This window comes from Emydura macquarii, unplaced genomic scaffold, assembly GCF_026122565.2.
Source record: "Emydura macquarii macquarii isolate MOO-44397 ecotype Brisbane River unplaced genomic scaffold, CSIRO-AGI_Emac_v2 contig_1348, whole genome shotgun sequence".
Classification (NCBI taxonomy): domain Eukaryota; kingdom Metazoa; phylum Chordata; order Testudines; family Chelidae; genus Emydura; species Emydura macquarii.
In genome coordinates, this window is record NW_027131485.1 from 22679381 (window position 1) to 22706668 (window position 27288).

Below are 27288 nucleotides of genomic sequence, written 5' to 3' on the forward strand. Positions count from 1 at the left end.
AAGAACCTGACCGACATGGGATGGAAGAACATGGATCTCCCCTCTAGTGGCTGATGGAAGGCCGAAATGGCCGCCAAGTGAACCTTCAACGAGGCCAGCGCCAGACCCTGGAGCTTTAGCTGGAGCAAGTACTCCAGGATTGCCTGCAGAGGCGAGAGGCTGGGCGGAATGCCCCGGGACTCTGCCCAAGAGGTAAAGCGTTTCCACTTAGCCCGATACACGACCTGTGTAGAAGGTTTCCTGCTGCCCAGCAGGACTTGTTGGACCTGCACCAAGCTGGCTTTCTCTCTCTCCATCAGCTACAGAGCCTCCAGGCAATGAGGTGCAGGAAGTTCAGATCCAGATGCAACAGGCGACCATGGTCCTGGGCGGGAAGGTCGTGCCGCCTCGGGAGCTCCATGGGCACGGCGATCGAAAGGTCCAGCAGCATGCTGAACCAGTGCTGTCTTGGCCAGGCCGGAGCGATGACTATGACGTCCACCCTGTCCCTCTTTATTTTCAGTAGGACCTTGGACAGGAGCGGAATGGGCGGGAACGCATACATGAGGGTCCCTGTCCAGTCGATGAGGAACGCGTCAGAAATCGACCTGGTCTTGCAACCCTGGCGCAAGCAGAACCTCGGGCACTTCTTGTTCCAGGCCAATGCGAATAGGTCCAGTTGGGGAACACCCCATTTTTGGAAGATCGTAGTCACTACCTCCAGGTGCAGTGACCAGTCGTGGCAGGGTAGAAATGAGCTGCTGAGGCAATTCGCCTTGTCATTCCTCACTCCCGGGAGGTGAGAGACATACAAGTGGAAGTCGTGCCTCATGGCAAAGTCCCACAGATGGGTAGCTTCCTCTCAGAGAGCCGAGAAGCGCGCCCCTCCCTGCCTGTTTATATAAAACATAGCTGTGGTGTTGTCCGTCAGCACCTGCACCACTCTGCCTGTCAGGAGTCGGAGGAACACCCTGCAAGCTAGGCAAATAGCCCTCAGCTCCTTCACGTTGATGTGCAGGCACCTGTCCTCCCCCATACAGAGCCCCTGAGTGCTCAGGTTGGCGCTGATGTGGGCTCCCCATCCCACGTCCGAGGCATCAGAGATAAGGGTGACCGACAGGACCCAGTTCCCGGAATGAAACTCCCTTCAACACTGCCCTGGGAGACCTCCACCAGTCTAGGGAGGCTAGGACGGGCGGAGGAACTGTGACCACCCAATTCAGTGGGTGTTTGCTCGGCACATACACCGAGGCCAACCACGCCTGAAGTGGCCTGAGCCTCAGGAGAGCTAGTCTCACTATGTACGTGGAAGCTGCCATATGGCAGTGCCTGGCTGTTGTCGTGGCTGTAGGCAGTGCCTGGCTGTTGTCATGGGGCATCGGTGCAGCTGGGAGATGATAGAGACCATCGCCTCGAAATGTGGCTGAGGCAGGAAGGCTCTGGCCTGGGAAGCGTCCAGGGTGGCCCCAATGAATTCTATGCGTTGCACTGGGATTAGTGTGGACTTCTGCTCATTTATGAGCAGTCCCAGCCTGCTCCACATGGAGAAAGTGAGGGTCAAGCTCTCATGCACTTGGGACCTGGACCTGCCCCTGATCAGCCAGTCGTCCAGGTAAGGGAAGATTTGCACACCTTTTCACTTCAGGTAGTCCGCCAGTACCGCTATGCATTTGGTGAACACCCTTGGAGCCGAAGATAGGCCAAAGGGCAGGGCTGTAAATTGGTAGTGAGAGCCAAGCCACCATGAAGCGGAGGAAGTGCCTGTGGCTGGGGAGGATGGACACGTGAAAGTATGCGTCCTTGACGTCAAGGGCGGCATACCAGTCTCCTGGATCCAGGGAAGGGATTATGGAGGCTAGGGAGACCGTGCGAAATCGGAGTCATTTGACATATTTGTTTAGACGACGCAGGTCTAATATGGGTCTCAGACCCCCCCTTTGCCTTGGGGATGAGGAAGTACCTCGAATAGAACCCTTTCTCCCTTCTGCCTTGAGGAGCCATAACCACCGCTCCTATGTTGAGGAAGGTGTCCACCTCCTGTAAGAGGAGTTGCTCATGAGGGGGGTCCTTGAAGAGGGACATTCGGGATAGAAGGGTCTTAACCTGTTTAGGAAGGGGCGGGGCGGATCCAGGACAGCAGTCGGGCGCACCATCAAAACTGTCTCCTCCGGTTGCCCGACCCCCTGGGGGGCCCCTGCTGGGGGGCTGAGAATGACCTGGGGGGGCTCATTCCTCCTTCTAAACCCCCTATTCCTGTCCCTATTTCTGTAGGGCCTTGGCTGCTGCTGCGCCTGGGGCCGTGACTGCCACCTGGCAGCCTGAGGCATGAACAGGCTCAGGGAGCGAAGCTTGGCCCTGGAGTCCTTCATACTGTGCAGCTTCGCATCTGTCTGGTCAGAGAAGAGGGCTGACCCATCAAGGGGGAGGTCCTGGATTGATTGCTGCACCTCCTGGGACAGGCTTGAGGATTGCAGCCATGAGCACCTCCTCATGGAAATGGTGGAGGCTATGGCCCTACCTGCCAAGTCAGCAGCGTCACTGGATGTTTGGAGCGCTGCCGTAGCCACTGTGATTCCTTCATCTAGGATGGTGGTGAAGTCCGCGTCCTGGTCCTGGAGCAGGGCCTCAGCAAACTGCCTGAGGGAGTCCCACAAATTAAAATTATGTCTCCCCAGGAGGGCCTGATGTTTGGCAATCCTGAACTGCTGCGTCCACCACCAGAGTTCCCGGGGCTGGGTGAGTGGACAGATACTTGAACCCTTCAGCCGGGACATAATACTTTTTCTCAGCCACCTTCGACGTAGGGGCGACCAAGGAAGGGGTTTGCCACAGGGCCTTAACAATTTTGGAGCAGGAGGTGTCTGAGCACCGCCTGGCGGACCTCGACTGGTGCCGCCTCTTGGCCTGCGCTGCCTCCGGTGCTGGGGACCGACGTCGGCGCCGAGGGGGAGACCCCACATCCTCAGTCGAAGCAGTCCTCGCTGTACCCCCTGTGGCTGTCTGGCGGGAGATCTTCCTCCCTGTACCAGGGATCTCCACCGCCCTTCGGGGGGACCAGTGCGGGCTTGCCCTAGGACATCAGCCCCTTCTCCCTCGGTGGAGGGGGTGGGGAGGGCGGAGATGGCATAGGCAAGGCCAGCAAGGCTCTTGCTGCCTGAAAAGCCTCTGGTGTTGACAGCGTCGGCAGGGGCACTCAGTAGTCAGGGGAGGCTCCCTGCTCAGAGATGCAGGCACTGGAGAAGACTCGACGGGCTGTGACCGGTGCATCTCCGCACTTGACTCTGCCCGTACTCCACGCGCTGTCTCTTCTTCTTCGGCACCAGGGATGTTGCTCGGTGGTGAGTAGGGGCCAGTGCCAGCGGTGCACTCTGCACAGAGGTGACGCTCGATGCTGAGGTGGAGCGGGACAGCTTGGATGCCGGGCGGAGTGCTGCCTCCATGAGCAGGGCTTTTAACTGGATCTCTCAGTCCTTCTGAGTCCGTGGTTTAAAAGCCCTGAAGATCTTACATTTATCTTTCCTGTGCTCTTCCCCCAGGCACTTAAGGCACCGATCGTGGGGTCACTGAGCGGGAAAGCCTTCCTGCAGGGGGTGCACGGCTTAAATCCAAGCTACCGGGGCATGGCCCGGCCGCAATAAGTCCCTCAGGGGCTTCTTATCTAACTACACTTAACACTACTTAACAACTACTTAAAACTAACTAAAGTACTTCGCATAACAAAGAGTTCAAAGAAGGGGAATTGCACTTGCAGAGAGCAAAGCTAGTTCCAGCAACCATCACGGGCGGAAAGAAGGAACTGAGGGGGTGTAGGGCCGACAGTGCCTCATATTCTGTGGCATGTGTGCGGGACCCCAGGGGGCACCAGAGCTGGCCCTACGGGGTCTGCAAAGGGGAAAAAAGTTCCGGGAACCATGCATAGTGGCGTGCACTCACCCTATAGTGGAATGGACATGAGCAATCACTCAAAGAAAAAGGTCTAAATTCTAAAGAGACTATTTGGTGCTGGTGACACAACCAAGAGATTCCTCTTGTTCTGTGCAGAAGAGTAGTTAAATTGTGCTATGGTGGCTGTGAGCGGACTTGTAATTTAGATCTTACTGAGGCTCTGGGAAAGTTGCCACTTCTGTGGAATATGGTTGTGAATCAGAGTACTAATCGTGGAATTCTTCGTAGGAAGACGGGAATAAAAAAATGAGGATCTGGATAGTTAACTTAAAAAAAATAAATTCACTACTGGGCAGAGACCAACCATAGAGAGCTTCAGCCTGAAAGGTTAAAAAATGTGGAAGTTGTTATAGAAACTGTTATGCAACCTTAATTGTAATGATCACTCCTGCCATCATATTGTAATAACCTCTTATCTGTAGCTGATGAAATACAAATGTTGAGCCTCATGACTTGTGTTTTAGTAATCTTGAGTGACACTCCTTCAGATATTCACAGGCCCTTTTAAAAGTAGTATATTTTTAATTATTTGACAACTCTTAAGAGTTTGACCCTACTCCCAGTTCAGTTGAAGGGAGTTTTGTCATTGACTTCAAGCAGTATCTGGTTAAAATTATGCAAAACTCTGTATGTTTAGGTCAAGGCAGTGTCTCGGAGCCTGCTTGGCACCTAGTAATGGTCGTTTTCCTTTCAGCCGGGGGAAGCTGAGAAAGAAGCACAAGTAGAACCTGGCTCAGTACAACTCTCGCAAATGGTTGCCAAAAGGCCCATGAGAGATTTCATTGGTCTGGAAGAGTGTGACAAGACTACACGTGAAGCTATGCTGAACTTCAGCTTCTATCTAACCATTGGGGACATGGACGAGGCCTTCAGATCCATCAAACTCATCAAAAGGTGGGATCTGAACATTTGTAATGACTCATTTAGTGGTGGGATTTATTTTCACTTGAGTCATATGAAGTTTTATTCCCTTTAGTCTTCTTTAATTTTTCCTTCTTCTCTTTGTCATCATTCACATTACATCCTTTTAAACAAGTTGAAAGCGTTACCCTTTGGGTATTATATTAACTTTTTCTCTGCTGGTCCTGCATTATACCTGTTGTGGTGGTGTCAGCTATTGAGAACAATAAAATGTCAGGACACACCTAGTGCATCTAACAGCACAGCAAGTGGGATTTACCTGGTATGCTCAGCAGCAGTCAAATTAACTTCTGTGGCCTGATCTACACTGCTGGTGGATTTCTGCGGCCATTGACGGGAGATACGCAAGCTACATAGAGTATCTTGCATATCTCCTGTCGACTTCCTAACTTCTACTTACTGCGGTGTCCCCACTGCGCTGCACCAATGGGAAATGCCCTCCAATCAACGCAGCATTACTCTTTTTGCAAGGGTGGATAAACGGTGTTGACTTCCGAATCGATTGAGCGGGTCTCCACTGCTGCTCAGTCGATCCCGCAGAATCAATCCTGCACTGCCGATAATGCCCTCAACAGTGTAGACAAACCCTATGACTGTGTGATACTGGACATCTCATCTTAGTATTACCCATGCTTATGGTATTTTAATGCTTTTAATTGGTAGATGTATTTGATATACCAGAACATCATCTAACCTGAATCATGATTCATTACAAAATTGGCTTTATGAAAATATTAATCAGTGTATTGAAAGATGCAGCTGTTCAGGCATCTGGTACAGCTGCACAAGTCAAGACTTAACTAAACATCTGCACTTCTTGGTCTGTTGAAAACACTTTGCCTCTGGCCTTCGGTCTCTCAGTGCACCTGATGGATTCAGGTATCTGGAGTAAATGCATGCCTTTTCACTTGTTATCACAATGCACCACTGATTAAAATAATTAGTTTTCAAATTTCACAGAAGGATTGCCATCACTTTTCAAGGACAAATTTGCAAATGAAATGTTCTGACCAGGTGGATTCTTTCTTTTGTTAAACAGACAAAAAACATGATTGATAATGATTGGCCTTATTTTTTGCCATTCAAATGCAAAGTACATCACCTAAAGGGACTTGAACATTCACCATTTATTTTTACATATAAAATAGCCACAGTAATACTAAGTATTACAATGTTACTGACCCATAGGTGATTTTTACATTTTAATGTACATTATAATATAATATTCCAATATTAGCAGAAATAATATGTCTTAAATATTCCAATACTTTATTTTTAAAAAACTGTAATTAATTATAGCACAATTATTTTTAGAAAATACCTTACTTTTCTGGAAGATAAGTCAGGGAAATGGAAACAAACTTCAGTTGTTTTTTAATAAACTGCTGAAAGAAGAAAATCCTTATCAGCATTATAGAACTCTGCCCTGATTGTCTAGAGCAATTTATGGGGTGCTGAATTCTAGAAGTGTTTGGTTCTAGAGAATCAAGCTCTGTAGAGTGCTATTGACTTTGGGCATGGTGCAGAGTGGCAATTGGGGCTGCGTTCCTTATTACATGAGAATTTGAGTGCAGAATAGAACTCAAGAGCCAGCTTGATGATCACTTTTTAACAAGGTGAAACAGAATATAAAGGAGACAGTTACAAAGATGAAAAGCAGAGAATTCAGCTGGGAGCAGCACAGCAGCCTTCTAGAGAGAGAGATTTTATAATGTTCACAGCTCACAGTCATTCAGTGTTATCCAGTGAGTATGATGAAGTAACATCTTTTTATGAAGTTTTAAAAACATTTCTCATTGCTGCTAGTCCCTTTCTAACTCTTGGACTTCTTGAACTAGGGACTTCTGCAGTGTCTTTTTTGGCTTGCTGGTTTGCTGCCTGTTGCTACATGCACAATGTTGACATGAACTACTATCATTCTGTGTAGTGTCACACTTATGGACTAGATGTCTGATCTTGCAAGGTGCTGAATACCTTCAACTCCCACCAATTTCATTTGGCACTGAGGGGTCTGACCTGCAAAGATAACGTCCTGAACACCTAGTTTTCAAACTTGGGTGGTCTGATCTGCATTTGGGAAACAATTATGTTTCCAAGTATTCGCTTTAGGTGCCAGTGTGCCAATTTGAGCATCCATGTGCGGAATGAACATCCTGACTTAGGCACCCAAGTTTGAGAATTGCATGCCAAGTCTGCAGATGTTCTGCGAAAAGATAATTTAGGATATTCATTCATAGCAGCCATTTTTCACAAAATAAGATAATAGTATATTGGGAGGTCACGGTAGAAGCTCCTCCCATAGATATTAACCCACAGTGTAAACAGTAGAGTGCACTTTCAGCACAGAGGATAGGAGTTCTAGCAGTGTACCTCTCTTTCAAGGTTAATGGCACCCTTAGCTGCTTGCAAAATTAACTTAAACACACCCAAAGCCTGTTTTTAGGTCAAAATAGTGCCTGAAAATGCACACATTAATTTTTTTGCACTTACGTAACTTACAATTTGCTAGAATTATACTACTTGCTTCTGGGATGATAGCTTGTGCACCATACTTCAATGTGGAAGAAATGTTACAGCCAAGTTAGATATTCCTAAAAATTGGGCAGGTCGGGTGCACGATAAAGGAAAAGTTACCAAAGCCTAAACTATGCTTTTGTAAATTTTGAAACCCATGACAAATTTCTCTGTCAGACTGTCCATCTATTGGTTGCAAGGGAGGATTGTGAGCACAGCTGAGTCCTTGATTTTGTTGCATTGTCATTAGGGAAAAGGATAACTTTATTTGAAATAAGGAGAAAATTTAAAGTAGTTTTCCCATTTTCCATATCCTCACCACACTCACTCCATCTCTGCCACAGTTGAAAACCCGTGACACATGGCTGTGAAGTTCCACTGGGATGCTTGTGCTGATAACCTCATATTTTTACACTGTACAGTGGAGAAAGAGGGGTGGTGTAGTGTGTGTGTGTGTACACATATATAATTATGCATATTATACACACACACACACACACACACACGTATAGATTGAGCCCATCCACATAATAATTGAGGGCCTCTTTCCACAAGAAGTGAGCTTGGTGATGTCCTTCAACACTTAGTTTTAAATTACAATGTATACTTATAGAAAACAATTCCAATGCAAGTCTCCTCAGAGGACTCTCTCCTTTCACACACACACTCTCAGCATGGTGACTCAACATAGTCATTCTCCAGTCCCCGGCGGAAGTGAGCGGTCAGGGTGCGGCTAATGACAATGACCCGAGGTGCCATGCAGTCCTCCCGCCTGTGAAGGATGTTCCATATGAGGATGGCGGCTGCCAGTGTGGCCAGGAGGCAGGCCCCAATGTTCAGGTAGCAAGACCAGGACAGGTTGGTATAGGGCCCGATACGGTAGAAAGTCACCAATCCAATGACCAGAACAAAACCTGCAAGCAGAGTGAAAGATTTTTTCAAAATGGGTAATTCTCTCGAATTTCTCCAGCACATTTCATCCTGAAGGATCCCACAGTGCTTCAGAAATTATAACAGGGATCACTTCACCCACTAACAGGCAGCCCCTCTGGACTGAAACCCAGGAGCATAGAAACACTATACAACATTTTAGGACAGTGTAAGGACAGAAAAAGATAAATTATCCAGATGAAACTACAAGAAGAATTTAGGAAAATGGAATGTAATATTCAAACTTGATTTTGGCCAGGTCTCTGTGGTTAACACCTCTAATGTTATTAAAAGTGCCATGGATTCTTTAACGTCCATGTGGTCAGGACCTCAATGTATATCTTGACCAAAAGACTGGGTGCCTGGATTTTACCCTCCACATGAGACCTGTTTCTTTCCCCACCGATCCACTTTCATGTGCGTCTTTAGTGCCCGTGTCTCATTGACACTATTGGTGACAAAGGCCTATGATTTTTCTTGCCTTCTTTCCAACACTTCCTGCCAGGGCAGTTGGTATATTGATTAAAATATTTATAAAGCAACCTCCATTCAGAACAGTCTACAATAATTCAGAAATACATTTAAAAAAAAAAGTATTTAAAACAAACCACCCATATAAACTACAAGTAGATAGAGAAGATACATAATATAAATAATAAAAATATACTGTAGAGAAAGGAGGATGGAGAATATAAGAGTATGGGGGAACCACCATCATGGTGGTAATTAAACCTTTGAAAAAAATGTTTTCAGGTTAAAAGCAGGGAGGGAGGAATATCGAGGGAGAGCAAGGTCCAACATCACTGGCAATCAAAGCAACGTTTTTGTCACCTGCTGACCTAAAACACAATGGTAAAGTCATTCAAAGACTGATGTCAGCGTAATAACACTTTGACTTCTCTAGTGCTTTCCATTCAAATATCTCAAAGTGCTTTACAAACAGTAAAGAGTGAAATCCTCATTGTACCTCCTATGAGGAACCATAAGTAGTAAATAAGCTTCTTCCCAGGAAATTGAGAGGTGAAGTGACTTATCTAGTCATACAGGAAATCTGTAGTAGAGTTAAGGATAGGACTCAAATATTCTGTCTCCCAATCTCATGTTTTAGCAAGACTGCCCTTCCTGAAGGATGCATCAGTAATGCAAAATTGTTCCACAGCCCTCTGTATATTACATTAGTTTCATTTTCTCTCTTACCATTTAAAGCTGGTTATCGACTTTTAAGGGAGGTAATTTATAGATGTAATTAGTTTTACAAGAACTTGTACAAAGAGGCAAATATGTCTCGCTTACTAAGTAAAACATAGCTTCCTTTTCTCTCTCATAAACACTTCCTTAACCACCACCATAACACAAGAAATTAACATAGACAAAAGGGCCCCTTAATGGAGGAAGACTGGAATAAACAAAGGCCAGTAAGCAGCCAGAGAGGGATCTACAGATACCATCTCACTAAGTTCATGGGCAAGAAGAAGTCAAGCATGAGTCAGTCTTTCCTAAATTTCCAGTGTCTGCACGCTATCTTTCTGGATTAGCAACTTTGCTTGGAAACAGTGTTGTCACAGAGGAACTGCCTTTCCATTGTAATGATTGGGGACACCATCACTAGATCCAGATCCCCCACAGGGAGGGCACTAGTTGGGAATATATCTCCCAGTATTAGAAAGTAGCAGGCAACAATCTTAAGGTTTCCATGTGCAAAGAAGTTTTATTTTCATTGAAGAGTTTCAGACACTAATTTATCTCTGGTGCAACTCCAATGAAGTCAGTGGAGTTACATGAAGCGTGGATTTGGCCCCATATGTTTTTAGCGCTTTTAAATGGATATTTTTTCAAATGGATTGGCTTCTAAGTGGGGTAGCCCCAGTTTGGCCTTGTTTTCTGCCCTTGCACAATCGCTTCTATGAAATTCTCCTCTCACTTAGCACTTATGGCTTGTCTACATGGCCCCACCGTACAGACTATTGGGGTGTGAACTGCAGTATTGTGCTGTAACTGCCTCGCAAAGGGTGAACTGAAAGTTACCTAGTTCAAGTTAATGTAGTCCTGGTTGAAGTGGGATTATGTTATCGCGAACGAGGTACCTTTAAGTTTATGCTAGCAGGACCTTCAGGGGCAGTTATAACCCAATAGTTTAGGGGGTGCTGCATCTCACACCCCCATAGTTTGCAGGATGGAGCCATGTAGACAAGCCCTTAGTTAGGGTAAATTCAAGCTATGTCTTTATTTTAATTTCCAGTCTTCTCTCTCATTTGGGATATAAAATGAAAATCACTTGTTCCCTTTATTCCCCTAAACATGTTGAGATTCAGCCTGCAGTGGACTTTGCTCATAGTGATCGCCATACTCAGAATGTTGACTTCGTCAGAATAACTCTTTCACCTCTGAGTTGATCTCTGAAGAAAACCTTGTAAAAAACCCAGCCAGCATTCTTTGTCCACTCGAAACTCCCACTGAAGTTGACAGGAATTTTTGGGTGTGCACAGAATGCTGCATGGGACCCTAAAATTGTAATCAAGTGGGTTTATAATACAGATTTAAAAAAAAACAACTTTATAGCATTAGTCTCCCATTTTTGTAACGGTTTTGTATTGCTTTTGATTCTCTACTGGCTTTGGTATTTGTTAGGTCATTGTAATCTTTAGTTTTAAGGCTTTATTTAAAGGCATTTTTTTGTGGTTAATAATGGCACACAGGAAGGCTATGGCAGAGCCAGAAATTGAAATTACGTTGCTTTAGTCCCAGTCTAATGCTTTAACCACAAGCCCCATTGTTCCTCTGAATTCAGTGAAGTTAATCCTGATTTACACTGGTGTGAGAAAGGAAAATCAGGTCTGTTATTATTTGTTGAACACATGCCTCTGTTTTTAAACTGACCTCTTAGAGGCTGATTTCCCTGTTGGTAAATCGGGAATAATAATACTTCCTTTTTCCCCATTCTTTGTTTGTCTTGTCTGTTAAGACTGTAAACTCTTTGAGGGCAGGGACTGTCTCTTAGGTTATGGCTACACTGATGGTGGTCGCCGCTGTCAGATCGACTTCTCTGGACCGACTGAGCGATCAGTGAAGACCCGCTCAGTCGATCCAGAAATCGACATATTAAGACCACCTTCTCAAGTGGCGTAGCGTGTTCCCGTCGGCGCAGTGCAGTGAAGATGGTACGCAGAACAGAAGCAGAGAAGTCAACGAAAGTTACGCAAGTTTTTTGCATAGCTTGCGTAACTCCAGTTAACTGCCGCCGAATCTCGGAGGTGAGTGTAGACAAGCCCTTAGTATGAGTTGTACAGAACTAGCATAATTGGGCCCTGATGTCAGTTGGGGCCTCTATGTTATTGTAATACACATAAATCATGATGATTCTTTGCTCTTCTACAACATTCTTCATCCATAGAGTGCAAAATGCTTTATAAAGGAGGGTAGATAATCACTACACCCATTTTAAAGGCGGGAATCTGAGGCAAAGAGCTGTCATTTGTCCTTTCAGTGTCAGAACTGAAGATGGAAAAAAGGGCACTGGACTAGGAGTTAGGAGATTTATTTGCTGATCTGATTATTTACTTTGTACACAAACTTCTATCAAATGCACAATCCGTTTTCTTTGTGCAGTCAGATTCTCCTACTGTTTGTGAAGAATTTTCACATAGGATCAGAAAATTAGGAAAATGTGATGTAAAAATCACAAAAATCGTCAGGGGGACTCAGTGGCTTGTGTAGGACCAGCAACTATTGTCACTGATTTTTTAAGCTAGACTAAAATTCAGTTTGTTGGTGACTCTTTAAGTAGCAAAAAAAATAGGGCCTAAACTAGTTGATAGTGTCCCTTTATAAGTAAATGAAAAGTACCATTATATATGTTTATAATACTATACATTACATTATTTAGCTAAAGACCAGATTCTGGGGGTGGAAGCAGATCAGTTCAGGAAGCCCTTTCACACATGCAGAGGGATAACCAGAACCTGGTGCTTATGGTTGCCTAGATGCTATTGGACATGAGAAGGCAGGGCTATGGTCTAACCAATCCAGCAGATGATTGGTGCTGGCGCTGGGATGTACATGCTAGATGTTGCCCCTCAAAGGTTCCATCACATGGTTCCCTTAGTAACACTGGATGCTTCAAGGAACACACCTCCCACTGCTGCTATAATGCCCTCTCTCTTCCTCCTGTGGCTTCTAAAACTGTGGTAGAACCTTGCATGTTTACAGTACTACACACACTGTAGTAGTAACTATTATTCAGCGATGTAAACACTTCATTGTAGGACTGAAAGTACTACTGCAAAGCGAAACAAGAACAAACAAGAACAGTTACTGTATTGTGCTAAGCTCCTCTGAATGTATTGTGAAGTAGGGCACCATAGTATATCATCTTTCTCACAAGCTTTCTTCCTTTCTGTGCAGAGGACACATAGATTGAGTTGCCTGTTTTGCCAATATGTCACAAGGCGGCATACTATATAAGTTAAGGTTAGTAAGCCAACTGACAGTTTCACACTGTGTGTGTGATACACTTTGAAATGCTGATTACAGATTAGGGCCACACAAGACAATGAGTGCCCTGGAAGTATCAGAATTATACTGGCATCTATCTCCCGCCTAATACATTATAATGAGGTTCAAAAGAGAACTAGATAAGTTCATGGAGGATAGGTCTGTCAATGGCTATTAGCCAAGATGGGTAGGGATTGCTGTTTGCTAGAAGCTGGGAAGGAACGGCAGGATGGATCACTTGATGATTACCTGTTCTGTTAATTCCCTCTGAAGTACCTGACATGGGCCACTGTCGGAAGACAGGATACTGGGCTAGATGGACCATTTGTCTGATCCAGTATAGTCGTTCTTATGTTCCCTTGCTGTTCTGGTGCCTTGTAAAAAGTGAATCATTCCATTGTCTGGCTGGTCTTAATCAGTTTTTCCTTGAATAGATATTGCACAGAGTTGGTAATGATGGGCCTGATACGAGGATCATCAAAATGAGTGGTAGTCTTTCCCTTGACTTTAGTAGGTTTTAGATCAGAATTTATCTGGGCAGCAATAACCCACTTCTGCTGTAACTTTAAATAAAATATGTCCCAATAAATAATTCTAGTCTGAATATAGCAGCTGTATAACTTCCAATCATTGCATTGTGTGTAGGGTCTTCCTCAGTATGTGTGTGTAGATTTATACGGTGTAGATGTAGGTATCTGCAGTACTGGGTTATGTCTAATGTGTGGAAATACTGTGTGATTAGCACTTCCAGTTTCCTGACCTAAAATGGTATAAACCTGCTGGGGAAAAACCTACAGGTTTTAATTAATGAGTGCTGCATTCCCCCAGACACATACTTCACCCCTGTGCCTTGATCAGTTACACCCCCTCTATGTATTGCTTTTTGGCACCTCAGAGAGGTAAATAAATGCCTTAAGCATATTTCCCATGATGTAAACTTACTTCCAAACCCAAAACTCTATTATTATGTTACCTCTCATTTTTTCTTCAGTCTTTGAGATCACTTAGGGCAAGTTACAAAACAGAATGGGTATGCAGCTCTGGGCTAGACAAGCAGTTTTTGTGAGCACCCCGTTCCATTTGATGGAGCAATTATTCATCAGGAAAAAGAACGAAGGCTTCCTCACAGTGCCTAAAATAAATCTATTTATGCTAGCAGGACTGTTTCCCTTCACAGGCCCTTTGCCTGAACCCTAGTTCAGACCAGCAGCCAATCACATGACAGCCTTTTCTCTTCTTGCAGTTTTGTGCCAGGTTCTGAATGGGAGGGAGTCTGGAGATGGGGAGCTCAGAAAATGACTCTTGGCAGAGAGCATAAGTGAGTCATAGGCACTCTTGAAGAGCAAAAACTGCAGAATCTGGGCAGTGCAATCTGCTGCACGCTAGACAGGACCTGACATTTAAGAGCAGAGAAAGACATGATGCAGAAGAAAGGGAAAGGAATATTATTTAAGAGAGATCTTACAGTTCACTGGTTCCAATTTCTGTGAATTAGTGTAGGGGTGAGTGAGTTGAGAGAGCTCTAAAATCAAAATGTTATAGCAAGTATTATTTGGCAGGATGAGTTACAGCATCCTTAGTCAACAGTAACGGTAGCCAAGGTAACCAGAAACTGACTTTAGGCTTACAAATGTGGGAATTGAGCAGCAGAAGTGTGAAGAGAGATCATATTGATCCAGAAATGGCTTATCCATGGATACTGTGGAACATACTAGGAGGTTTCATGGTCACTGTACAGAAGTCAAGACTTCTTTGTACTGCAGTGAATGCTGCTATTCCAAAGATGGATATATCTTGAAGCAGAGAGCCCCATAGTATACTGGAACAGTTTGAACCTGCACACTGCATATCTCTTGTTTCCTCCTTGTTATACCAATCAGAATGTGAAACATCTAGTATGTCTATTTGCTAAATCATTGGGCTAAATTCATCATGTTCACATCCTTGTGGCAATCTGGCAAGTGTACCCCCGGGGAAGGTAGGCTTTTCTGCTGGGGATGAGCAGCTTAGCATTCTGCTGGGACTCTACTGGAGCATCATTATCAATGGGAAAGGCCAATCTGTAATCATTTGATGAAGGGTGCTCTAGGAAGGGCCTTCCTGCTTATGTGTATACTGTGTGCTTTGCTGCAGACCACCAAAATATTGGTGCACCATAATACTGCAATAATGTGCACCCATTTGTTTAACAAAAGACATATTTCTGGAACTGGATGCATCATTTGGTGTAATAAAGTAACAGGATTAGAACATTGTCATAGTATCTGTGTTTTCTGCTTTGATTAATAATAACCTCGCCTTCACATAGGCATTTATTAGCAGCAGGAAACCTTTGGCAACATTTTAGTCTATTGACCTTTTCTGATGAATGTTGTTGAATATTTATTGTTTAGCACATAACTTCCTTTAGAAGGAATTCTAGGAAAAGTGGGGCTAGGATTCTGCCTTCACTTATTGTGGCGCGTAGCTTGTGATTAACACCCTTGTCATCAGTGCAAAGCCAGTGAGAACAGAGTCTGGCCAGTATTCAGGATTATTGAAAATTATCTTTCAATTAGAATTTTTAAATAATTGTTTTAATATTGGAACTAAAACTATTCTCACTATTTAAAATGACTGTCGTACCTTTACATTTTTATCGGTATTTCTTTCATACTGATCAACATAGGATCTAAGTTTCAGTGTTTCAATAAAACATGTGATAGGTGACAGTTGATGTGCCCAGATTAAGGCTATGTCATCAGCTCTGTACCTGAGGAGACGTGTATTAAAAATAACCAGAAAATTGACCATATTCACCATCAGTTATTTTTTTCCACTGAATTCAAGATACCCTTTTATTCTTATTTAGATACACCAATATGACAAAATCTAACTTAATCATATTATTCCTATTCTGTATTCTAATGTTTTATTATGTAAAAATCTTCAGTAAAAAGGGACAAGATGAGAGGTAGGGAGAGGTGGAAAGCAATAAAAATGTCTGTCACAACAATTTGACAATTTTATTTTTTTTTAATTTTTTTTGCTCCTCAGTTTATTACTTTAGTGGGGCTATGGAGGGAGTATGTATTGGGAAGTGGTTTATTTAAATACTCTGAATTCTCTTATGAAAATGATAATATTTTGCTTTGTTTTAGTTTTATTTCAGTTCTGTGTCCATGGCAGATATGTAGAATCATAGCCATGTTTCCTTGATTAATTTTTTAAAGGGTCATTAGCAACTAGAAAGAAATGTACTCCTTTCCAAGTTGTCTGAATGTGTATTTTCAAAGCCTGCACAGGCAACCGGGTTTGTTATGTAATGTCTTCTGGGTTTTCAGTAAATACTGTTTTTTTTCCCACAGAGCTGCTGTTTATCTGGAGTTGTTTCCCATCCTTGGCAAAATAAGCCTGGATGGGGGGCTTTTCCGTTGGGGAAGGAAGCAGATAATGAATTTGTTAGGAAGAGTTTTAGTGGGGATGGTGTCAACTATGGCAGTAGGGGTAGGACAAGGGAATGTTACTTTTTGAACTAACATTTCAGACCTGAATACTGAATTTCCTGTTTGAATGAATCTGGCCACAAGCCAACTTCAGTTGTTAGTGCTTTAAGTGAACTCTCATCAATCATCTTTCATCTCCAAGAGGTTGCCTCTTCAGATTCCCTTTCTGTTAATAGTGGAGTGGTAATTTAGTGGAAGGGCTCTAAATCATGATACCTTTTGGGTTGACAGAAAGTCCTTGTTGGGGGCAGTCTGGAGCTACAGTTCCTGTCTCCCATCTCCCAGACATGTAGAGGAAGCACACACATTGTGCCATCTCTTTGGATGGAGATTTCAGCTCAGCAGCTCAGTGAATGAAGGCAGGGACATGGCCCTTCTTCCGATCTTCCTATGGTGTAGTTTTTTGTTGCACATGGGGTTGTTCCTGTGCTGTTCTGAGTTCAGGGATTGTGGTTGTGACCTGTTCCTGCACAGGGAAGGTGTAAGCAGGGAGTGAAAGTTCTTTGCACCCTCCTCCCTCTGCCCATTATGAATTCCCCAGGAAACAATTTAGCTGTCAAGAACTACAGGTATAGATAAATGGTCCATAATAGCTCAGTCTTATTTATCAAAGTGTGATCCGTTCCCAAAGAGTGAACACATCTAGGGTACATCCACACTATGGAAATCTCTTGAGTGACTTCTGAGTCACCCTCGCCCAGGAGTGTATGACCACACTATCATATAACAATAGAGTTCTGTGAGGGTGAGTACACCAGTGTTGTACTCAGTCATGCAAGATTTAAACACTTCTGGGGTTTAAACACTTCATGGTTCATAGTACTACAGAAACTGCACTACCTCTTGAGTGCTCTCCCCTGATATTGTAGAAGAACTTGTCTGTCCCTTCTGAGAATTTTGTGTGGACATGGTGTAAAGCTGGTAACCCCCAAATTAAACTAGTTACGGGTAGCCACACTCCTCATTTCTGTCTATGGCTCTAAGGAGGCAAGGCCTTGTATAGCTTCCATTCCACAAAGCTGGATGACAGGAAAACGTGTGCACATCCCAGAATAGTTTTACTGTACTTCATGGTTCCATGAATTTGCACTGTTAGAATTTGAGTAGATATTAATTCTCTGTTTACCCTCTGCCTGAGGAGAGAGCAAGTCACTTTGGGGGCTTGGATCATACCTTGGAAAGACAATTCTTATGAGCCAGACAACTGGGTAAGGATACATCTGTAGACCCTGATACTGCAAGTTTGCTGTAATCACTTTCTGATATCTGAGGACTGATCCAAAGCCAGTTGAAGTCAGTGGACTCCCTTTGATCTCAGTGAGATTCAGGGCAGGCACCTGATAAAAAAAACCTCTCAGCCTGATCAGGGATACTACATTTAGAGAACAGCAGTCCCTGCTAGGTGATCTCATTTTGAAATTTTAACAATCATGTCCTATTTCAGTTTGAAATGTGAACTGTGTTCCTGAGTTTTCCAAAACCGCTGGCTTTATCATTTCTTATGTCCACACCATCTGGTGTTCTTTAAGAATAGTAGTTAAATGGCTTTGGCTGTAACTAGGAAACTGAGTTTGTGAGATAGATCATCTTATGAAACAGCACTATATATACATTATACCCATGTGCATATAAACTTATGGAACAGAACAGAACTTACAGCTGAAAAGCTGTTATGTCATCTTGTCTATTTCCATCTGCAGTGCTGTTAGTCTCAGTAGTGTGTTTTCTATATTTTTATACTCTGCATACAGTCAGTGGCTGCATAGCTAAGTTACAGTTGACTGGGACCCTTCTTGTCATGCACAGTATTTCTAATTAGGAAATTACTCACTAATACTCACTTACTCACAGTAAGTGCACAGTAATTATGCATTACTAATTAACCACACTCAACAGTGAGATGCCTTAAATTTTTTTCCTGTGCTCTACTGTGCACAGATAGTGATATATGTTGCTTATTAGTATTTATGGAAATAGAATGATTAATACTCCTATCTGCTGCTGGAAATCTATCCTATTTATTCTGTTTCTCTTTGCAGATATAGGAAGCCAAGGCCTTTGCCCTGAAAACTTGCAATCCAAATAAACAATGTACAAGAGTATTGGGGCAGATATGTAATGAGAGGTGTGAAGGAACAAGGACATTAAGCACAAGTCATGTTCCATCATTTTTTGGTTGGGATTTTTAAAATGATTTACAGTATTTCATTTGATTGTCTCTCCTCGTCCTTTACTCAGAAGTATTGAGTTTATAGGCATCTTGACAGAAGTCTGCTTTAAAGATGGACTGGAAGGAAGAGAAGTTGGAAGCAGATATTAGGATGATTAGGGCCATGTAAGTACTTAGATGGGCATGGCACATAAGGTCATGGAGGGGTTCCAGAAATAATGGATGACATGGATGAAGGCATGGAGATGAGTGGAAGGACAAGAAGTGATCAGTTAATTGCATGATTGATATCTTCATCTTTTTTGTGTGATGACTGTTCTGTTGTTCTATACTGCATTAAGATGTTGTAGATATACACACCTCAGGCAAAATTATGTCCTTTGAAGCTGCAGACCCCAGGAAGAAGCAAAACACAGAGGGAAAATATTCAAACAGCTTTGTGAATGTAGGTTAATGGTATAGAAATTAGAAATAGAATGGATGAACTAATGGGATTCTCCATCTCCCTATCAATGCATAATTGCCCTAACTCTGCATGGTGGTACTAGAGTATCCCAGTATCCCTGCAGGGGTGTCTCCATCGGTTACCACTGAAGGGGTATCAGTCAAAAGACATGAGGTGAAGACAGAAACCGAGGCTTGAAATTCAAAGAAAAGGTGTAATAAGGTGATGTTTAGCTATAAATGGCAAGCCAAGCAGAGAGACAAGGCTTGTTACAGTCTTTAGTATGGGGACTGGATATTTATATGGAGCTCAAGAATATCCAGAGTCGTCATGATTTAATAAGAAAAAATAATTAAACTCATGCTTTACAGCTTAAGTCAGTCTCTTACTGTTGGGGTATATCTATGCTGCATTGTACACCCAGGCTCAGACTCGGGTTTAATACCAACCCTGCCCTACTGTCCATGCACAAATCTTTCTGAGTCAGGTCAGTCAGCCCTCAAGATCTGGGCCTGTGGATGCACCCAGGAGAGTGGGTCTGAGCTTAGGTCCTGCTGTGACTGGTGTCCAAGCCCTGTCATTTTACGGTGTGGATGCAGCTCAAGCTACAGATGTGAAGTCAGAAGGTCTGCATTTTGTGCACTATGGACACTTCATCATGGTTGTGAGTCCCAGGTCCATCAGTTGTGACCCAAGTTTACAAGGCAGTGTGGTTGCATGGAAAAACCGAGTCCACAAGCCTGGGTCTTTCAGACTTGCATTTACAATGCAGTGTAGACATACTCTTGTAGACAAAGAGAAACCTAACGTGATGAGCAGATAATCCCACAGGTGCCTACCATACGGTTCTTACACTTTCCTCTGAAGCGGATGATAGTAAGAGAGAAAGGATGCTTGACTAGACAGACCTTGGGTTTGATCTAATATGGCAGTTCCTGTGTTCCTAGTAGTTTAATCTTCTATAGATTCCCGTTTGCCCCCTATCCTTTTAGAACTTGTAGGAATTCCCATTAGGATTGTTGTTCTATCAGCTTTTTAATTTCACTCTTATATTCAGCATGTTGCATCTGTAACAGTTTCTTGGAAAAAACCTCTAGAGGGAAATTTCTGAGTGTTGACACAAAATTCCGCACACAAAACGAGTTCCATTTTCACCGTGTAACTTTTCCAAAGCAAACAGCATTCTTTCCTGTGAATTAGGAGGTGTGAGGTTGTGGAGTTTTGTAGCTGTGTGAATCCCAGTGCAGCCACTGGAGCAACACTGCTTCCTCTCTTCTTTCCTTCCTCCCTGCTTCCTAGGGCTTTATTTTCTGTCAGAGGGTCATCCTTTTGAATGACTGTCAAATGCTCATGCAGGTGGCAGAAATAAAAAAGAAACAAGGCTCAGATCTACCATGAGTGCTGGCGAGGTGCATGTTGATCAAAAGTGGTTGTGTTGTTAAGGCAGAAGCAGTGATTGGGGTGTGTGGAGTATGACAACATTTAAAACTCTCAGCTTTCTGTAATGAAAATGATTTCTCTTCAGACCTTAATAATAACAGGAAAGCATAGCATAACCCACATGCTGTGTTGCTAGGGTGGTATTCAGGTGAAAACAACCAACACTGGTGATCACTGGCAGATTGAGGACTGTTGTTCAAAAAATCAGGATGAGGGTCATAAATCTGCCATTGATCACCAGTGGTCCATGAAGCCCTTGCTGGTGCACTGGAGGAGGAAAAATTGTGAAAGATCTTTTCTGCGATGGAGAATCCACCATGACTCTTGGTAAATTGTCCCACTGTTTAATTACTCTCACTGCTTAAAATGTATGCCTTATTTCAAATCAGAATTTGTCTAGCTTCAACTTCCAGCCCTTGGATCATGTTAGACCTTTCTCTGGTAGACTGAAGAGCCCATTATCAAATATTTGTTCCCCATGTGGGTATCTACAGACTATGATCAAGTCACCCCTGAACTTTCTCTTTGCTAAAATAAATAGATTGAAAATCTTGAGTCTGTCCCTATAAAGCATGCTTTCTCATCTTTTAATCCTTTTTGTGGCTCATCTCTGAGCCCTTTCCAGTTTATCAGCATTCTTCTTGAACTGTGGACACCAGAACTGGACAAAGTATTGCAGCAGTATTCCAGCAACAAGGGCTAAATGCAAAGGTAGAATAACCTATCTACTCCTTGAGATTCCTGTTTATGCATCCCAGGATAGTATTGGCCCTTATGGCCACAGCATAGTTCTGGGAGCTCATGTTCAGCTGATTGTTCACCATGACCCCCGGATCATTTTCAGGATTATTGCTTCCCAGGATAGAGTCCCCTTTGTATAGGTTTGACCTACATTTGTTGCTCGTTTACACTGAAATCTTCTGGGAGGTTCTCCATCTGCTTTGTCTTATCAGCTGAATTTATGGTCCCACTCGCAATATGAATGTATACATTGTCTGATGTCAAAAAAAAGATAGAAATAACACATTGGTCATGGTGATTAATGTTGTGTACTTGGGGCTTAATCCAGGAGATTTGGCACGTGAGATTTGTGTGGCCAATTTGAGTTTCTTGGCAGTGGAAGAAACACATTGGGTGCCAGAGGTATGAAGGATAAAACGATCTCCTCAGATGCCGCACTCCTAATGCATCATCCCAGTAGCAAGATTAACATTGATAGTCAGGGTGACTTCCTTCCTTCCCTCCCAGCTACTCCTCATCTTCCTTGGCAAAGAGAGTGAGCGGCAGGAAGCTGATCTTGGGATGGGGTAGTGGAAGTTTACACCTCCCTCCTTCATTACTGAAATGTGTTCATACAGAGGATGTCAGCCATATGGCCTGACTATCTGGAGAAAATTCTTTTAAACATAAACCTTCATGAAGCTAATAAGATTTTTAAATGAGTTCTCATTTCAAGACTTGGAGAAAACATCCAGCTAACAATGAAGGTCCATCTCATGGAGAGCAGTGTATTTGACGGCTGACTTTGCTCCCCTTTTCCATCCTGCTATGAGACTCATGACATCACCTCTGAAAATAGGAGCCTTCTAATTTAGACAGGTGATGGTTTTTCTTTGTAACTCTCGCTAGCTGCCAAATTCCCTCTCTTCCCTCTCACACCTTTGAGTATAGACTGTTGAGTCCAGGAGTTTATTTGTTCTTTCTTTCGCTAGTCTCATTAACATTTTGTTAATCGTTCTGACTCTGACTTTCCTCCCTTTTCCCCTCCCAGCTCTGGGGATTTCAAGGTTCAGCTTGCATAACAGGTAATAGCAGGCATTTCCTTCTCCTGTGTCGGGATATCCTGGCGCCCTTCAGTCTCTCTCTGACTGTGTTTAAAACAGACTCCAGCACAGAGGGAAAAAAAAAAAAGCCCAGTCTAAAATTAGCAGCCTTGGTAGAAGAAAGGCACACGGCACTCCGCTGCACTGTTTGTCAATGAAACAACAAATCTAAACAGAGCCAGAATGCATTTCCTATCTGTGGAAAACAGGCATGCTGAGCTTCGGAGAGAGGGAGAGAAGGGCAGACCTCACACCAAAGGGGAGAAAGAACTGGACAAAAGACATCCAAAGGTTTCAAAAGCAATGTGCTGTGCTGCTGATCTCACAAGAGGAGGCTTTGTGCAGATCTTGCTGTGCTCAGGCTGTGGATTTAGATCTTGGCAGTGTTGCACCAGTGTATGGGGGGGGTCTCACTGGACTCAGAAACTGATTGTATTACAGCTAAAACTAATGTATCTGTGTGTGCATTATACAGTCCCTTCTCCTTAGTGGGAGTTTAAATCACAGCAGCCTTGAAGGGGTATTTCAGCTGTCCTTCACCAGTGGCACTGTAAAGGCAGACGACTTATTATTGCTGTGGGAGCCATCATTTTGAATTTTCTGGGCTAGTCTCTGACATTACTTACAACAGTGTAAACCCAGAGTCACTGCAAGCCCAAGGTTCATGCCAGTGGATTTTCCAGTGGGCTCAGTGATTTAGAGCTACTACTGTGAATTTAGACTGAAGAATCAGGCTATGACCTTAACATGCATTAATATTACATTATTAATGTTTTTTCCATTTAATGGAACATTTTGGGCCAAATACTGTAAGCCCTCTGTGTATGGAGCTGCTATTCAAAGACTGTTCCATACTTATAGGGTTGTTTAGTAAACATGGATTGACTGATTTATGTAGTAAAGGAAGGGTTTAATGTAAAATGGTTATGATTTGATGCCAGTGGTTTCACTGTGGAGTAGAGATTAAACCATTTCTTCCTTTCCTCACTGGATTCTGTATACAGTTTTTATCCATGAGAATTACTGTGGGAATTTCATTTATAACTATCAGTGTTTCCAAAGTGCTTCATTCTTTAGTTTGTAATTTTCTTTACAAGTCATAACCACTCACTGCAATCCGGCAGATCTCCATGGACTAAAATCCAGTTAAGTAAAGGCATATAATCACACGGCAGTATGACTGCAGAAATTCATTCTGGCCCACCTTTACGCTTCCCTACAGTTCCTCTAGTATTTTTAGTCCTATTAAATTCTGAGGTATTTGGCTTCCAGTGTGTTTCCTTGTGTTTTTGTCTTATTTTCTAATGAGAGCTACAGAGTGACTTGTTTTCTTGATTGCCTGAGGACTTATTTAGATCTGTTCAAGAAATAATCTTCTATTTGTGTTCTGCAGATGCTTGTAAATCAAAGAGCTAATATGAAGAGAAAGCTATTAAGGGATAGTAAACATCTGAATAGATCTACTTTTTAATTCAAGCCCTATTGCTGTTCTGTTTATTCTGGAGGATTTGTAAAGCAGAAAACTCTGTCTGTCCTGAGCCAGATAGAAACCAGGTCCTTCTTCATGTGCAAAAAGAGTACTTACTGGCAAGTTGGAACACGGCAGCTATGGCTTCTTCCCACCACTGGGTATCTTGTGAAATAATAGGCAGTTCCACTAGGCCCAAGACGAAGATGAGCTGACCAGCAGTCAAGGCGACAGTAGCGATTAGGTTACAGGCGCGCATCATGTCAAACTGCACTGTAGGGGACACACAAAGAGAGAGGAATGGCATCAACTTAAAATAAAATCTTTGGGGTTGAAAAGCAATACTCCACTGAGAAGCCATGGCAGAGTTGTCAGCTCCTGAAAAAATGCTTCAGAAGCTCCATGTCTGCTAATTTGATCCCAACTTATAACAAATTCTTACTCTGATCTACATTCATGATTAGGCTGTCTAAGAACCAGTTCCCTCTAGTATGAAGAGCTGCTGAATCTTGCCTTTCAGTTACACAGAAATCTCTCATAATCTGTTCAACGTATCAAATCTCTGTATAAAGCAAATAGACTGTTTTCTAGGATAGTCTTCCAAAAAGAAAAAACGTTTGTCCTTCTGGTTGCTATATCCATAATTATAGCCCAAAATCTTTGGAGTAGGGACCATCTTTTTGTTCTGTGTTTGTACAGCACCTAGCACAATGTCTGTAATACAAATAATAATAGCTCCCAAGGCAAACTTACTGCTTTGAACTCCCAGTATAATAATACCTTTCTCCCAGTATAATAATGTTGCATTTGAGACAAGCTGATGGGCTAAAGCCTGGATCTCCTTTGTTTAAGGGAGCGCTCCAGGTAGGACATTACTGAAGTGATTCTCAACTACTGAAATTTGCTGTCTGTTCTGGTCTGTCAGAGCCCAGGTTTGTTGATTTACCAGGCATCCTCTTTTTCTGGATGTTTGTGTAGGGAGTCAGCTGAGGGTGAAAGGACAGTCATTTCTGGGATTGTTGCAGTTTTCTTGTAATACAGTGTTCAAATGTTGTGTGCGGTCATTTATTTGTATATGTAATTAGATCTGTAGTTGTACTGTGCAGTATTGTAATTTGTAAATATTAAAACATACAACACAAATATAGAATTAATCATGGATATAAATATGTGAAGGCCAGGATAGGCACATAATAAAAATGAACACATTTCCTGGCTGGTTACTGTATAAACTGTATTCATTGCAAAGCTTACTACTTTTAGTCAGGTTGTTGGTGTTTTTCTTCTTCTTTTCCTGTTAACATGATGGATGTCCTGTTTTCATCTTTTTCCTTCCTTTCTAGCTAAAGATGGGCTTCATAAATGTCATTGTGCCAACACAACATCCCTAGCTAATATGCCACTGCTACTCTGAAATAGGAATGGCTTGCCATGTAAATGGGCACACTTGGGAAAGGGAAGTGTTTACATTGGCACCAAATGTGACTCTTCACCAGAATTGTCAAAGGTGACATAGCTGGTTATGGATGGATAATGTGGGTGCACTAGATGCTAGGATCTGAGATTTTCTCTGTGATGAAAGTGTCACAGAAGGGTTAATTCTCAGCTGTTGTTACAGTCAGGTTGCGTTTTCCCAAACTTTTTTGGTAACAAGATTTCATGATTTTGCAGTGGCTTGTTCCCAGTTCTCACCATTTATTTATTGGTTTCTGACAAGTCCATGCGATGTGTAGTGCCCACACTCTGGGACAATGAGGATCGAAGCTAGGAAATGTGTTGAGAACTAATAAAACTCAATGGAGTCCACTCAAACATGAACCTCTGTGAAAGGCATAAGTTGGGTTTAAAAAGTTGGTGTGTACCAAAATCTATTAAGAAGTATATTGAAGTAAAACCCTTGTATGAATGCCCAAAAGGGAATAAAACTGTCAAAGACGTAAAACATAACCTGTACAGTAAGACGTAACCTGCACAGTGAAAAATTGAGCATGTGCCTCTCTTTATTAATACCATATAAAGAATACATAAAAGAGATTTACCCATAAAGGAGGTGGTTTTTTGGGTTGTGTCAGGTTTTTTTCCTGCTAGATTGTTTTTTTTAGAAAGGCAGAACTTGTCTACCTGGTTTTTCCTGGAAGAATCTATGGATGATTGGAGAATGAATAGCACAAGTATCAAGGAAGTGAAAGCCAAGCAGTTGAGAAGGAAAGGGGAGTTTTTAATTTTTAAAATTAATGTTTAAAATTTTGTTTTTATTTGATTAACATCTGCTTAACCCAAATGCCTTACAAATAGTTGGAAAGAAAGGTCTTTTTGCCAGAGATTAAGCACCCTGCAACTTCAGTCATGGTCTGAGAAAGCGCCCAGCCAGTTCCCTGATCCTCCAAGAAGGCTTCCAGCAAAGCAAGGAAGACAAGACTTAATATTTTTGTTGTTTCTAAAACAAATTAAAAAAACAAACTTTTTTTTAAATATAAAGCCACTGGGGTGTCCTTTTGAGTCATGAAAATGCATGAACCCAATTTTTCTCCTGTGCAGCACACTAAGTAATATACAGTGGAATACTGATATGTTAACGTTAGATGTTAACAGCACTATACTGCCACCCTTATTCACAATGGAGAACCCTACATGTTGGGCATGGGCAACACTACAGCATTAGGCCAACATAAAGCAGCTTACGTCAATCTAATTATGTCAGTGTACGCTCTCTGCCCTTGCTCCCGCCAATGTAAGTGCCCTACAACACCGACTTAATAACTCCATGAGAGGTATAGGGCTTATGTCATTGTAGTTATGGTGACACAGTGTCTGTGTAGACAGTAAGTAACTGGGTTACTTGCACCATGAAATTGACAAGAAAGACGGCTGTCGTTCTGGGGCAGGTTGGAGTTTCCAGGTAGAGACTGGCTAACCCTCGAGGCTCTCTGCTCCCCACACCTAGCTGGGCTGCCCGCTCTGAGCTCTGAGCTGGGCTACTCCCCAGGTTCCGGCAGGAGCCTGGCTGCTGCAGGGAGGCTCTGGGCCCCCCAAGGAGCCTGGCTGCTGCACAGAGGTTCCCTGCCCTCCGCCTGCTCCCCTGCTCCCACACTGCCCCTCTTAAGTCAATGGAAGCACTCTTGGGGAGGCACCACCAACAGAAGGGGAGGGTAGTGTGGACATGAATCACTGCAGTAATTACTAACATAGGTCGACTTACATGTGTAGTGTAAACATGCCTCGGAGCACTATTGAAATGAATCAATTCAGTAGGAGGTTAGCAGAATATGGCCCTAACGCATATAGTTTTGGTTTTCCTGATGAATCCATTTCTGAAACCAGAAGAACCTTCCTTCATTCAAAAATGAGAACCAGTCAAAGTAAATTTTATGGTAAGAGTCAGTGCTAATTTTGAAATTGAAGTTCCTTAGTTTTGAGAACACTAAGCAGTTTCCCCATAGTGAACAGTAAGTGTCATGAAGCTCTTTGGAAGACACTAAAACCATCAGCACTAAAACCTGCTAGGCTTTATAAACACCAGTAAAACTTGATGAATGTTGAAAGTGTCATACCTCTATCACAAGCATAGACTCTGGCTTTCTGAGATACAGCTATTTATAATATTATAAAAGCCTTTAGTTTGATGAGTTTGTAACAATTGTGAATCTAGAAACAGCCAATTCACAACCAGTATTATT

General features: G+C 42.9%; 2 protein-coding genes across 4 annotated transcripts in view; one reads left to right on the top strand and one right to left on the bottom strand.

Annotated features, from left to right (window-relative positions):
• Window positions 1-27288, top strand: part of IFT140 (intraflagellar transport 140) — a 166325-nt gene that overhangs the window by 79788 nt on the left and 59249 nt on the right. For all 3 annotated transcript variants that reach the window (XM_067551424.1, XM_067551425.1, XM_067551423.1), the window contains one exon: window positions 4619-4818. In XM_067551424.1, coding sequence (XP_067407525.1) covers window positions 4619-4818 — 200 coding nt within the window. The remainder of the gene's footprint in view (window positions 1-4618; window positions 4819-27288) is intronic.
• Window positions 5877-27288, bottom strand: part of TMEM204 (transmembrane protein 204) — a 36194-nt gene continuing 14782 nt past the window's right edge. The window contains exons 2-3 of the mRNA XM_067551435.1: window positions 23729-23884; window positions 5877-8273 (exon numbers count right to left, since the gene is read on the bottom strand). Of these exons, the coding sequence (XP_067407536.1) occupies window positions 8029-8273; window positions 23729-23884 (401 nt within the window). The 3' untranslated portion in view covers window positions 5877-8028. The remainder of the gene's footprint in view (window positions 8274-23728; window positions 23885-27288) is intronic.